At 40.4% G+C, this 13,912-nt stretch overlaps 1 protein-coding gene across 1 annotated transcript; it reads left to right on the forward strand.

Moving 5' to 3' along the window:
- Nucleotides 1-678: 678 nt before the first annotated feature.
- Nucleotides 679-2,408, forward strand: june (JunE proto-oncogene, AP-1 transcription factor subunit). The gene has a single exon (XM_031757429.2). The coding sequence runs from the start codon at nt 800-802 to the stop codon at nt 1,841-1,843; it is 1,044 nt and encodes a 347-aa protein (XP_031613289.1). The 5' UTR covers nt 679-799; the 3' UTR covers nt 1,844-2,408.
- Nucleotides 2,409-13,912: the final 11,504 nt, after the last annotated feature.

Below are 13,912 nucleotides of genomic sequence, written 5' to 3' on the forward strand. Positions count from 1 at the left end.
CTGGCTCACGTGCTGAGCTCCCAGGGACTGCAGAGTAGAACAAGGACAACTGGCTACAGTGCAGGAGGGTGTAGTTGGAAATAATCAGCAGGACTAAAATAAGAAGAACATATTTCTCATTATTCATATAATTAGAAAACTTTGTGTGCCTTTAATTTGCTTGTAAATTAAACCTCTTGGTTTTTTGATTGCACAGATTAGACAACTGTAAAAGAAGGTTTAATCCAATTTTTTTGCAAACTAAATATTTACAACCAATAATCTGTCAAGTTTAGAGGCCATACAACTGAGCCTATTTTCAGAACAAGGTGTAGTTAAGTTTGGAGCTGGATATAAGAGCAAGTGTTATTAAAACATTTTTGTTTCTGATGAACATCACTGAGTCATAATGCAGTGAGGCATGCTGTCTGTAAAATCAGGAACAAACATGGATACAAACAGTATCAAGACGTGAATGCAGAAACGTATTTGAAACGTCATGAAAATACATTTCTGAAATAGAAAAGATGGTGAGCATGATTGTCCAATTAGAGGTGGCTGTGTTCCTTCAGCCTCACCTCAGGGTGAAATTAACCCACAAACAGAGCAGGAGAATGAGAGGTGAGGGGTAGTGTTTGTCCTGTTGTTTTGGTCCTCCTCTTCCTCTCACAGATATGTTTCTTCCTCCTGCAGGAACTCTTTTTCTTCTCTTCGTCTTGCCTTCATCCTCCAGCCGCAGACGTCAGTGGAACGTTTCAATCCGCTCTCATATTCAGGTTAATCTGATTATGAAGATTTCCTCTGAGACGCCTCTCTGTCAATGACGGCCAAGATGGAGACTCCTTTCTACCACGATGACTCCCCTGCAGTGCCCGGCTTCAGCCAGATCGCCGAATACGAGCGCTACTCAGGAAACAAGATGCTGATGAGTAAGAAGGCCATGTCAATGGCAGGAAGTCACCACTTCCCCAGTGGTGGCGGAGCAGGAGGGAGGGGTGGGAACCCCAACAACCTGGGGCTGGCTAGCAACAGCTCCTTGATGACATCAGCAGCGTCCTCTGCAGGATCCTCAGCAGACATGAACCTGCTAAAGCTGGCGTCCCCCGATCTGGAGCACCTGATCATTCAATCCAACCAGGGGCTGGTCACCACCAGCCCGGTGCCAAACTCCACCAATCCCTTCATGTACCGCAACCAGGCCACCAACGAGCAAGAAGGATTTGCTGATGGCTTTGTCAAGGCGCTGGCGGACCTTCACAAGCAGAACCAGCTGGTTGGAGGTGGGCCCATGTCTCCGCCTTCATCCTCTAGCGTCTCCCTGCAGGCGTCCTACCAGAGGAATCTGATGTCAGGTGGAGATATGCCCATCTACACAAACCTGAGCAGCTACAACCCGGGCCAGATGCCATACTCCGGAGGGCAGATGGCGTATGGTGGAGGCTCAGGCCACGGTGGAGGTGGAGCACCTCAGCCCCACCCTCGAGGCCTGGATGCCCCCCAGACTGTCCCTGAGGTCCCTCATCCTGCAGGGGACCCCACCTCGCCACCGTCGCTCTCGCCAATCGACCTGGAGACACAGGAGCGAATCAAAGCAGAACGCAAGAAACTTCGCAACCGCATCGCCGCATCCAAATGTCGCAAGCGGAAGCTGGAGCGCATCTCACGGCTGGAGGAGAAGGTGAAAGTCCTGAAGAGCCAGAACTCGGACCTGGCCTCCACCGCCGCTATGCTACGGGAACAGGTCGCTCAGCTGAAACAGAAGGTCATGAGTCACGTCACAAACGGCTGCCAGATTTCTGTAAGCTCGTCAGCTGCCAGCAAGGCCGGAGGAGGAGGCACCGGCAGTGAGGACTCCAGCTGCTGAGGAGGCGGGACATCACGAGAATATGCCAAGAGGCCATTTACTTTTACGATTTTGCTTGTGCTTTTAGTTGGAGCGAGCAGAGAGTGAGCGGCTCGTGTCATCAACACCTCCAGAAGGATAGGTGGATGTTTAATGGCATTCAGAGTCCCGTAAACTCTCTGTCACCTAGCCAGAGGGGGCGGAGCTTTACAGAGGAGACTGGAAAGGAAGCAAATGGAAGAATGCGAGCAAGTTTGGATTACGGACGACAATTTCTTAAAGAACACCTGGCAACATTTGAGACTTAAAGTGTTCAGATCCCACACAATGCATTTGTTTAACAAGTGGAACAAACTGTCAGATTTCCACGTTTATTATGAACTGCTCACAACATTTTTCACACATCACACCTTCCACCTCTGTTTTTTGTTTTTTTATTCACGCTAAAAACATATTTAAGATGTTACAGATGAAGTAACTTATCTAAAAAATAATGTTTTTACAGTGCGAGCTGAGAAGCTTTATCATACCATCAAAATACCGAAATGAAATGAAAAACTCTTTTATGTAATCAGATTACTTTTATTTACAGAGTAGGAAATGTAACTGTGATTTCTTGTCATAATTTACAAACATCTGTTTTCAAGGTCAGAAGAATCTTTCTTTAATCATGTTCATTTAACATGATCTGTGTTGCATTTTTTTTTTTTTTTTTTTTGCTTTGTAATCTGATTATCAGTTTAATCTCTTTAATTTCATGACAGTGTGTTAATGCAACTAAAGACTGGCTTCTTTACAAACAATATATTTCAACTTCAACAGCTCTGTTATTAAAGTGAAGGTATGTAGTCTGATTATGTTAATCACTCTTTAAGCTCCACTCTGGCCTACAAAGTCACATTTGTTAATGGAGATTTTTCAAAGTGTTTTGAGAAAGAAATTACATTAAAGTTATGTTTTTCCTAGAGAAGTCTTTCATCAGTACCAAAATGTTCCCCAGGTAATCATTTGATAGAGCCCATTAGCCTTTTGAAAATTCATGATGGCCACCAAATGTGGCAAAAAAAAAAAAAAAAAAAAAAAAATCAAACGCCAAAATGTCAACTCAATTTGTACTTTTTAGATACACATTTGACCAAATATAAGTCCACTTTAAAATTACACTCTTAAATTACACTTCAGTTTTGTTTGCATCATAGCTCAACTAGATTTCTTGGATTGACCCCTAACTGCCTACCACTTACAGTATGCATATCAAAGTTATAGAAGGATAATCGCTCAACCTGCACAGCACGTGCAGCTTATGTGACGCCTGTAGGTCTGACACATATAACTCTCTCTTTCTTTGTGTAGATAAAGGATCATATTCAGCAGTTTCTTCAGTGTTAGCTACATTGTCCTAATGAAAGTTTAACTGCAGTTAAACCTGTGTTTTATGTTTGAAACTGTAAAAATTTTTGTAAATGTGAAACAAAGTAGCTCTTAAGAAGCTTTAAAGTCGTAAATTTGACTTCCCCAAAGGCAAGTACGTAGAATTCAAGAGATAAAAGGTGGATGTATTCATCTTTTACCATCTACTGGTTTGTGAAGTCCTGTTTTCAGTCCTCTACAGGAAGATTTCACATCTAGATTTCACTGCCGCCTTCTCAATGTTTTGAAACTGGATGTGACAAACGATGGGGTGGGTCTGACTGTGAAACCACACATAAACCTGTATGTGCACATGCACACCCTGGCTAAAGACTTACAGATTATTAGTCAATGATCCTCCTTTAAGACCAGTTTAGACAATTGACTTATGTTTGGATTTATTCAAAATAACAATAAACCAGCAACTGAGCTCATAAATTCAGCAAAGTGTCTAGAGAGGTCAAGTCCAAACATCATTTTTCCTGAGACTTCTGGCAGACTGGATATGTTTTTGCATCCAGAGCAGATGCCTCCTGGTAGCTGTTAAAAAGAATGCATTTCTAACGTCTTTCCACATTGGCTTCATTCTTCAGACCTGAACGCTATGTCCATCTTTTATAATCTCGACACATAAAGATTGCTTTTTTCTAGACTGGAATTAATAGCAATTTTGGAAAATGGTGGCAGTTTTGAAAATTCGAGAGGCTAATGGTTCGAGAGGCAAATGAATGGCTCCAGAGGGACAAACATGAACATGGAAGTTTTGGTGTTCATGAATACTTTTGAAAGATTGTCACACACCTGCTGGGATTTTTCTTGAGTTACAAACAAAGGAAGTGCACGGTAAGATCTGCATTTGTTTTAAGTTTAAATGTGTATAACTTTGGTTTTGCAAAGAGAATACAAATCATTTAAATCTTTTTGTTTTCACATTTAACTTTGTGTTACCGTGTGCAAAACAATCCCGTGTTGGAAGAATTTAATTATTTTTTTAAAAGTTAAGGTATTTGACTCATTGTTTGCTTTGCTGCAGATGACAAACTGTTATTATGGGAAAGGAATTGTTTCATATCTGTTTTATAATCATACTATTGTGAAACAAGACAATTAGTGTTGACTAATATTCATTCTTCTGATGTTGTTACTGATTTACATTTTTTATCCTATAAAAAAATAATGGTTCATGTAAGTGAGTTTATTTGGTGCATTTGTTAGCAGGTTATATAGAAGCCCATTGATGCCATAAAATTAGACTGAAAACTTGTTCTGTGGACTCTTAAGTTTTTGTGATAGAAAGAATTGAATCTCTTTTATCACCTGGCTGTAATGGGCCTCCAAGGTTTTTTGACAAAGAGAAAGATACATCTGAGGATGCTGGAATATATAAGCATTCATGAATACATTTCAGATTTAATTCAGTGTCAAACGGACATTTCTAAATGTAATTAAAACATATAGGGAGGAAAATTCACTCAGATATATTCAGGTATGAAAAATAATGCTCTTCATATGTATATTTATCTAAAGATAAAGGTTTCTGCAGTGAGGTCTTTAAGGAGAGATAAGAAAACCTCTGCAGATTGTGCAGATCCCGAGGTCCATATTGGTCTCCCTTTTGGACTTCCAGGGATATTTGGGTGAGCTTAGCTTTACCTAGAAATCCTACAAACACTGGTACTTGGAAAGTTTACAGACGTCCTTGAGGACCTTGTAGGTTTCTTAAGTACACTGTAAAAGTCTGTAGTGGCAGAAATCTGAGGATAATAGTTGTCCTGCAGAGGTCCCTAGGTCAGACAGCTCTGAGGTCCTGAAGTCAGTGTCATTGACTGGATTTCTGAGGGCCTTGACAAAACTGATAATGCCTTTGGGAGAACTCTGAGGTGCTGCAGGGGTGAGATCACTGAAAGGGTTGTACAGGTACTAGAATGAATTCTGATGGACTTAGATATAGGTTGTAGTTCCCCAAGGTATTTGCCTCTACCAGGGCCTTCATAAGTTCCTAGAACAGGTATCCTGAGACCCCTAATGGGATTTTGCAAGGTACTAGACTGTATTCTGGTAGACTTTGAGGGGTAGGTCCTTAGTGACAGGCAGATTTCCTTAAAAATGTTTTAGACATTCTTGAGAATATTGCACAGGTACGTGAGAATCACTGATGATTTTGCCAAGTTTCCCTGAGTATATATTCTGGTCTCTGATGGGGTCCGTGAGGTCCATAAAGAGGTTAATTCAGTCCTTGTGAAACTTCCTGAGGTCTTTAATAGCTTTCCAGAGGACACTAGGGGGTTTGGGGGTCTGACTTAGCAATTTGTATGATTTTAAAAGCTGGTTTAAAAGATCACAACCCTTTTCAAGATACAAAGAATACAGCCCACAGTTTGTGTTACATGTCAGAGTACATTGTTGATTGATAACTGTATACTTTGTTGTGGATTTTCTAAGTTTTGGGTGTGGGTGCGCCTCAGATTTATATTGTGAAAAGTTAACAGACTGGGCTTTTAATCTAGTCGTACAGTTGTTTACTCACCTAACAATCCTGTTGTTGTTTATGCAGTGTGCTGGTTGATATTTTCTCACATTTCCAGCCATGAGGCTAATTAACCCTTTCTATTTCAGAGTCTGTTTTGCACTGGCTTTACTGTCCAATCAGCATCTGTATCACGTTTGTGGATTGCAGCTGTCAGACAGAAAAACATGTAACTGCAAAGACAGTCAGGAATATTTACTGCTCACAGATGTTTCTTTTAGAGTTCGTGTTTTGTGTTTGACAAATCAGAGACTCTCAAATATACTGTTGGCGAGTGTCAAGCAGATATTTATTTTTTTGAACTTGAGAGAGGCTTTTGATGTCTCTAATGATTCTATTTTTGTACAAATGTATAAAAGTTGTTGTTATTAATATACTGAAATGTGTGTATGTACAATCTGATTTGTTCAACCTCTTGGTGTCTATTTATTATAAATTGGTTTGTGTTAATTGCGCTTCACTTTGTTCTGCTGTGTTCAGATGTTTGTGTCAATATACCAGTGATGAAACATTCAACCGCTGCTGCTTTTCTCTCTCTCTCTCTCGCTCTCTCTCTCTCTTTTTTTATACACTTGCAGCTGGGATTTTGGAGATTGCCTTATGACAGTGATAAAGCACATCACACTCATTTTACAATAGTGTGCTTGGGTGTTCTATTCACATAACGAAAGTACAAAATCCATTGAAATGTAAAGGGAGTGTTTTCTCTGTTATGGCCTTTAGGGACATTTTTTCAGTTTCATGTTGAGAAATTTGGGGAAATTTGCACATCAGATGGTTCCCTATTACATTTCCCAGTTTTGATTTACTGTATATTGAGATATTCAAGAGAAGCAGAAGAACGAAACATAGAATAGAATAGCCTTTATTGTCATTGTACAGGGTACAACGAAATTGGAGTGCCACTCCCTTGGTGCAAAATGCAATAATAAATATAAATGTAAAATAAAAAAGTACAATAAAACAATCGTAAGTACTCAAACAATAGTAAGTACGATATATACAGGATAGCAGCATTAATAAATGATAGTATGAATAGCAGCATAATATAGTGACAGTGACAATATGGTATAGTTAAGCAGGTTCAATTGTTTTTGTGCTTATTTACTACGGTGATAGCTCTGGGAAAGAAGCTATGTGGGGACTCAGAACACATCCTTGTGGAGACCCGGTGCTGAGTGTGATGGTGCTGGACAGGTGGGGGCCGAGTCTAACAGACTGTGGTCTATTTGTCAGGAAGTCCTTGATCCAGAGGCAGATGGGGGTGGAGAGTCCCAGGTGAGACAGTTTCTGGACCAGGATCTCCGGGATGATATGATTGAATGCTGAGCTGAAGTCCAGGAAGAGCATTCTCACATAGCTTCCTCGGTGCTCCAGATGACTCAGCGCAGTGTGGAGCGCTATGGTGATAGCGTCCTCGGTGGATCGATTTGTCCTGTAGGCAAATTGGTGGGGGCCCAGAGTGGGAGGCAGACCGGCCCTGATGTGCTGACAGACCAGTCTCTCAAAGCACTTCATCACTACAGGCGTAAGTGCAACAGGCCTGTAGTCATTTGGGCTGACCACAGCTGTCTTCTTGGCGATGGGGATGATGGTGGAGGTTTTGAGGCAGGGTGGAACGGTGTTTAATGACAAGGAAAGGTTGAAGATTTTAGTGAAGACTCCGGTCAGTTCGTCAGCACATGCTCTGAGAACCTTTCCATGTATTCCAACATGGTGAAATCCTCAAACCTGCAGAACTCTTGCAACAAGCAAAAATGTTATAAAGGAAAGTGTGACAAGATTACATTTTATATAAATGCAATCAGGCAAATGTGTTGAGTTGACCAGATGCAACATCTGTGAATCTTTCATAAACATTTTTGCAGTCCAAAATCTACTTTGAGTGGCTCCATTATAACTCATATAATCTATGGTTGCTTTTAGGAACTCACAGGACTCAGTTTAGAAAAAATGTTTTGTGGTCTCAGCAAACAGGAAAAGTCCACAGTCACCAAAATCCACCCTTAGGACCCCTACAGCACTGTTAAGGGTCTAAGAAGAGATTCTTGTCAAAGAGCAGCCAATCTGTTAGAGGTTGTGAACAAGGATGTCCATATACTTTTGAGCATACAGTGTATCCATCTATTTATCTTCAGAGGGTTTTTTGCCTGTTGAACTCATCAGTGAGTCATCAGGATGAAGTGATTTCTCTCCCCGTGAATCAGAGCAGCAGGACTGAAGCGGCTCTTTTAGACTTCGCACCGTTTGTTCATCCCCATCATCACCGTTATCATTTTCTTCTCGTCTTGCAACCAATAACAGCACTTAAGATTTATATCTCGACTTTTTCCTCATAATGCTTCAAATGTTATCTGGAGTCAGCATGCTGCTCTAAACAGGATGATTAGCTATGAGTTGTAACCGTGGGGGTGAAACAGCTCGGTCAGACACTGACACACTCTTGATGCTCTTGTGTGTCAGTTTTAGTCGAGAATGAACTGGCACTCATCTTTATACAAATGTTGATTCATAAATGCAGTTTTCATAATAAATTATTCAGATAACATATTAGTGAACAAAGATGGCACTCTTTAGGAATAAAGGTAGCGTTTACAGTTTGACCAAACAGGTGAAAGAAAGGCTGGAGTTTGTTTTTTGACAGAGCCAAACTGAGTCAGTCGTGTTAATGACAGTGTTTATGGAAATCCTTTAATAATACAGTCACACTGTTATTAGTAAAACACACAGGCCGGTCAGAAAAACTGGCTGCTTTCAGTCGACTCTCAAATGGAGCCTCAAATCCCAACAATAACACCTTCAATAAGAACACACAGAGCTCCACAGAGGCTGCACAGCTGAGTGTTTTTCTCTACCAGTTATTCATACAGCTGCAAATCAAAGGTTGTCACCAATTTTGATATAAAGACCAAAAAAAACGATGTAACAGACACCCTTACAGCCTTAAACCTGCATTATTTTTTAATGCCCAGCGTGGGATAACTCCTCTGGTGTAAAAAGAAGTCTTTGGTTAAAAACTGCAAATTTCCCACTTGATTTATGATCTTAGTAAACATTTTCCTGATGGGGTCATGGTCTCAATGAGTAGTTTCAAGTTCATAGCATGTTAATTTCGTAATTTATGCTCCCATCTAGAGCAAAGCAGACAATAAAGCGGGGCATGTCTGAGGGTGAGCAATTCATTTTCCCTGGCACTGTTGTGGAGGGAAAAGCTCATAAAGCGAGAAAATTATTATTGATTAGAACTGAACTGGCTTGCCACATGTGATTTTAAAAAGTCTTCACAACAGGACTTCACAAACCAGTGGGTGATGTGGCTTTGTAGACATGTGACCCCCTAGTGGACAAGTTTATATTATTTTGGATGTGTCCCAATCCTGGTGACAAAATAAGATGAATAAATAAGGCCCGAGTCACACATGACTAAACACCTGTTTATCTGGTTGCTAGGTAAAAACGCTCTTCGATCAGTTGGAAGAAAAACCTACTTGTGATTGCTTTGGTTGATTTGTCTACAAACTCGCCAGCGACTCTCAAAGTGGCAGTAAAACCATTAAAAGTGCTTAGAAGTTTGCATTGCACTACTGCTACCCGTTGGTGGCTGGCCTGTGTTTGCAGACATCTTTGCGTATCTTCTACGCAAACTACAGGCAACCACAGCAATCATGAGGTTTTTGGTGAAACATGCTCTTTGCAGCCAATTTCACCCAGCAACAGCCAACAACCTACAGGAGCCACTCACCAAACTGATGGTTGTGTCTTGTTCTATATTACTGACAACAGTCGAGTAATGTGCAGATGACGTCACGTGAGAAACCTCAATATATGAGAAAAGAAATCCTCTACAGATAACCGCTTGGTGGCAATGCCCTCAGAAAGTAAAACACCTTATTGGAAATTTAGAGGTACAACAGCTTGTCTAAGGTACTGCAGACGTTCTCATTTGTTTCCGAAATTTCAATCAAATTAAAAAAAATTGAGTCATTTCTAAAGCTTTGGGACTCTAGAGAATCACAGCGAAAGCCATTATCCACAAATGGAGAAAAACTGGAACAGTGATGTACCTTCCCAGGAGTGGTAGGAATACCAAAATTACTTCAGCAGCATTGATGACTCATCCAGGAGATCACAAAAGAACCCACAACACCATCTAAAGAACTGCAGGCCTATTTTCCTCAGTTAAGGTCAGCATCAAAGTCCAGACTTAAATCCAATTGAGATGCTTTGGCATGACCTGAAACAGGCCGTTCATGCTTGAAACCCCTCAGTGTGGCTGAATTAAAACAATTCTGCAAAGAACAGCGTGCCAAAATTCTTCCACAGCGGTGAGAAAGACTCATTGCCAGTTATCACAAATGCCTGATTGCAGTTCATGCTGCCAAGGGTGGCACAACCAGTTATTAGGTTTTGCGGGCAGGTAGGTCTGGATAACTTTTTTTCTCTTAATAAATTTAAAAACTGCATTTTGCATTTACTCAGGTTATATTTGTCTAATATTAACATTTGTTTGATGATCTGAAGCATTTAAGTGACACAAATATGCAAAAAAAATAAGAAATCTAGAGGGAGGCAAATACTTTTCCACAGCTCTGTAAAAGTTAGTCCACAGTTTGTCAGAGGGAACTCTTTTAACTAGGTTCAGGTACTGATAAAAAAAAATGCATGTAATACATGATAAAGTTAACTAACACGTAGTTAGTTTGAATTTTAGAGATCTAAAGAATAAACTCTTGAACTCCTTTAGATCTAATCCAGTATCTAAATGAGTGATATCTGACCCAAGCAGCCGACTGACTAACGCTTCAGTGTTTGTACTTTGACTTCAGACAGACTGAAACAAGTGTTTTTTCTTCTACGTGTGTGTGTGTGTGTGTGTGTGTGTGTGTGTGTGTGTGTGTGTGTGTGTGTGTGTGTGTGTGTGTGTGTGTGTGTGTGTGTGTTAAGCTGTTTGGTAGAAAATGTTGTGTTGCTGTTTTTCCATATTCTGCTCCAGATGGAGTGACCCACTTACTGGGAGAGAGGGAGAGAGAGAGAGCGGCTCTGTGCCATTTCTGGTGACTAATACCCCCTCCACCCACACCTCGACACACACACACACACACACACACACACACACACACACACACACACACACACACACACACACACAGAGCTGTATCGGCGTGTTCGCAGTCATGTTGTTTCTCTGTATTTCTGCTCTCTGATGGTTCTGTTTGTTAAAAATAAAGACGTTTGTGATTAAACGAGTGTTGACAGTGAACGTCAGCACCTATTATTGTAGTTTTACATGTTTTCTGCCTCACAAGCCCTCGGCCCAGCGCTCTCTGCTGCTACACGCCGCCTTTCTTTAAACATGAGAACCAAGAAAAGAAAGAGAATGCTCCCAGTCTGAGAAAAAAAAATGCTTCACTGTATTTATTAAAGGGCAAAAGACAGCAATAAGCCATCATCAGTGTAGTTTAAGACAAGCAACAATCATAATATAGAGCAGCCAGGTGAGATTCCAGTACCAGTCAGAAAGCAGAGATCTAATTACATAATGATCTGCAGAAAAAAACCACCCAAAGGCCAACAGTTATAATCATAATATACGTTTATTTAAAGATATAGCATCAACACAGTACTATTAAAACCACTAGTTAGTGTTTTGGAAGGCTATAAGTTATTCTGTAAGTTAAAGATGAGATCCAAACCAAAGGCACTTTTTTAGATGAACTTCTCAAACAGAGTAAAGAGAATTTTTAAGTTGATTTGTGGTCTTTTGATCAGGATTCTTACATTAATCACATTTTCCACTCCACGCGCTGGTTCTTCGTCCTCCTGTGTTAATTACATAGAGAGGAAATCAAGGTGTTATTTTCATTTCACCTTAATTTGGACTGCACAGAAACTGTTCAAACTCAAACTGGAAACTGTTCAAGGAGGCTGAGTATTTGAAGTCACAGGCTCAATTCTGGAAAGACCTGCTGGAGGAAACCAGACGAGGCCATTTCTTTTTCTCATACTTTGATCTGCTGTTTCTTATGTGTTTGTAAAGCACTTTATAACCTATTATTATTATTTGCAAGATAAATGACTGATCAAACAGAGCTATAGGCAGACTAATATAAACACATTAGCACAGGGAAAGTGTAGGATGAGGGTTAGAGTGTTCTCAATAAAAGTTCATGTTAAGGGAGACAGACACCAGACAGAAGACTAAGATGAGGTTAATCATTATTATGTACCTGCATGGCTTGGATTAGTCGAAATGAAGAAGTCTTGATCCTAATAATGCCCACAACAAAATGTTATTGGACATTATTGGTCTTCAAACACTGATCTTAATGACGTTCTGCACATGAATAGTGGTGATAAAAAGCCAGAGAGAGCGAGAAAGATGACTGAACGGTTTTGGGTGACTACATTTTAGAAAACAAGATCTTCACACTTCCAGAGGAAACACAGTCATCATATACGCCTTTACTAAATAGGCAGATATGGACGCTAAACACATATCTGCATAAATATTCATAGTTTTAATACCCGAAGCTTTCTTTGTCTGTATGGAATTTGACAAAGAATAATAACAAGCATAGAAAAAATGTACAGGAACAAGTTATCAACCCGCCACGGTCACAGAATGCAATCATAATATCCTGTGCAAAGGATAACTTGTACAGATGACAAATGTGGTATACATACATAATACCATGGCACCTTTGGTCTAGTCATGAGAACAAAATATCAACAAAACAGAGGTCAAAATCCAACATACCCACAACTTACAATAATGCGGCCGTTTAAATACAGCTGACTGTATAACACTGAAACCTTTTCCTTTATATTCATTTTTTAAGTATTTTACAGCAATCGGATTCACACAATGCCACTATAAGAAGGAGAGAAATTTTGGTATTTCTGTGCAGGCTTAAATTTTCCAACCCAGTTTACGGCAAAATGTGTAATAGACATGCTGGTTCACTGTGTCTGTTTCCCACTAGGCCTTTCCAAAACTTGAAATGTACACACATGAAGAAGTTGCAGCTTCAGAGAAGGAGGTTGGGGTGGCTAGATGGAACCACAAAACCATGATAATAAAACCTTTTAACCAGGTTTTATTATCATGAAAATAAAAATAAAAGCCAATTTTAATCCAAATATTTGCACAAAAATGGCAGATACAGACAGTGACAGATACACTTCCTGTCGCTGATGGGAGGAAGACATTACAGTGGAGGCATTGCTGCTACAAGACGATGCTATTAAAAGAATTATTAAAGCCTCAAACAGCCGACTGAGGTTTTGTCTTTCAGGGGTATTTCTTTTCCAGTGATTTATAATATTTTTAAAGTCAGGAATCAGGGGTGTGTTCAGATGAAGATGAAGAGATAGGATATGTAAATCTGATTCATTTCAGCATCATGCTCTGACCGCTGGATCGGTTGGAAGCCCTGCCCCTGCCATCTGCAGGAAAGTCAGCATCCATCCACTCAGGCGTCTCCTTTAATTCAATCTTTCTGCCTCGTTAACTATTTATGAGACTCACCTGAGGCGTTGCTGGGCCCCGCCCATTGTTAGTGTCACGTTGAGGTGACAGCAGCTTTCATGTGAGGGCATCTTAGGAGCGAGAAACGATACAACATGGTGGATGTCAGTGAGGATCTGATGGAGAGAGGAGATCCGAGTCTGCTTCATCTCCTCCGTCAAAACTGATCACCAGTGTCATCACCTGAGCCCACCGCAGGGATGAAGAACATCCATCCTCATCATGACGTCTTCATCAGAAAGTGCAGTGATAAAATGAACACGTCTGTGACACCAGTTCTAACACCCACAGACAAGATTTGTAGGTTTATTTACCCACAGACACCAGTGTTACCCAGACCTTTTATGAAATAATAAAACATCCACTACAGAAAAGTTAGGTTAGTCTTCAGAAAGGATGCTTTGGAAGTTTTCTTACCAAATGATTTAACCTGGAAGTATCTGTGTGGCTTCCCTAAGAGCTGTTTGATTTCTCCAGATACTAAGGAAAGGTGCACCAATGCTTCCTTTATTGCCTCCTTTAACAGATGATACGGGGAAACATTATAAGCTCATTCCTGCTCATTGTGAAGTCCTTTCCTTGCTTCACAGGTTCAGAAAAGTTCTCTATAAATAAAGTTAATGAC

This window comes from Oreochromis aureus, linkage group 7, assembly GCF_013358895.1.
Source record: "Oreochromis aureus strain Israel breed Guangdong linkage group 7, ZZ_aureus, whole genome shotgun sequence".
Lineage (NCBI taxonomy): Eukaryota > Metazoa > Chordata > Actinopteri > Cichliformes > Cichlidae > Oreochromis > Oreochromis aureus.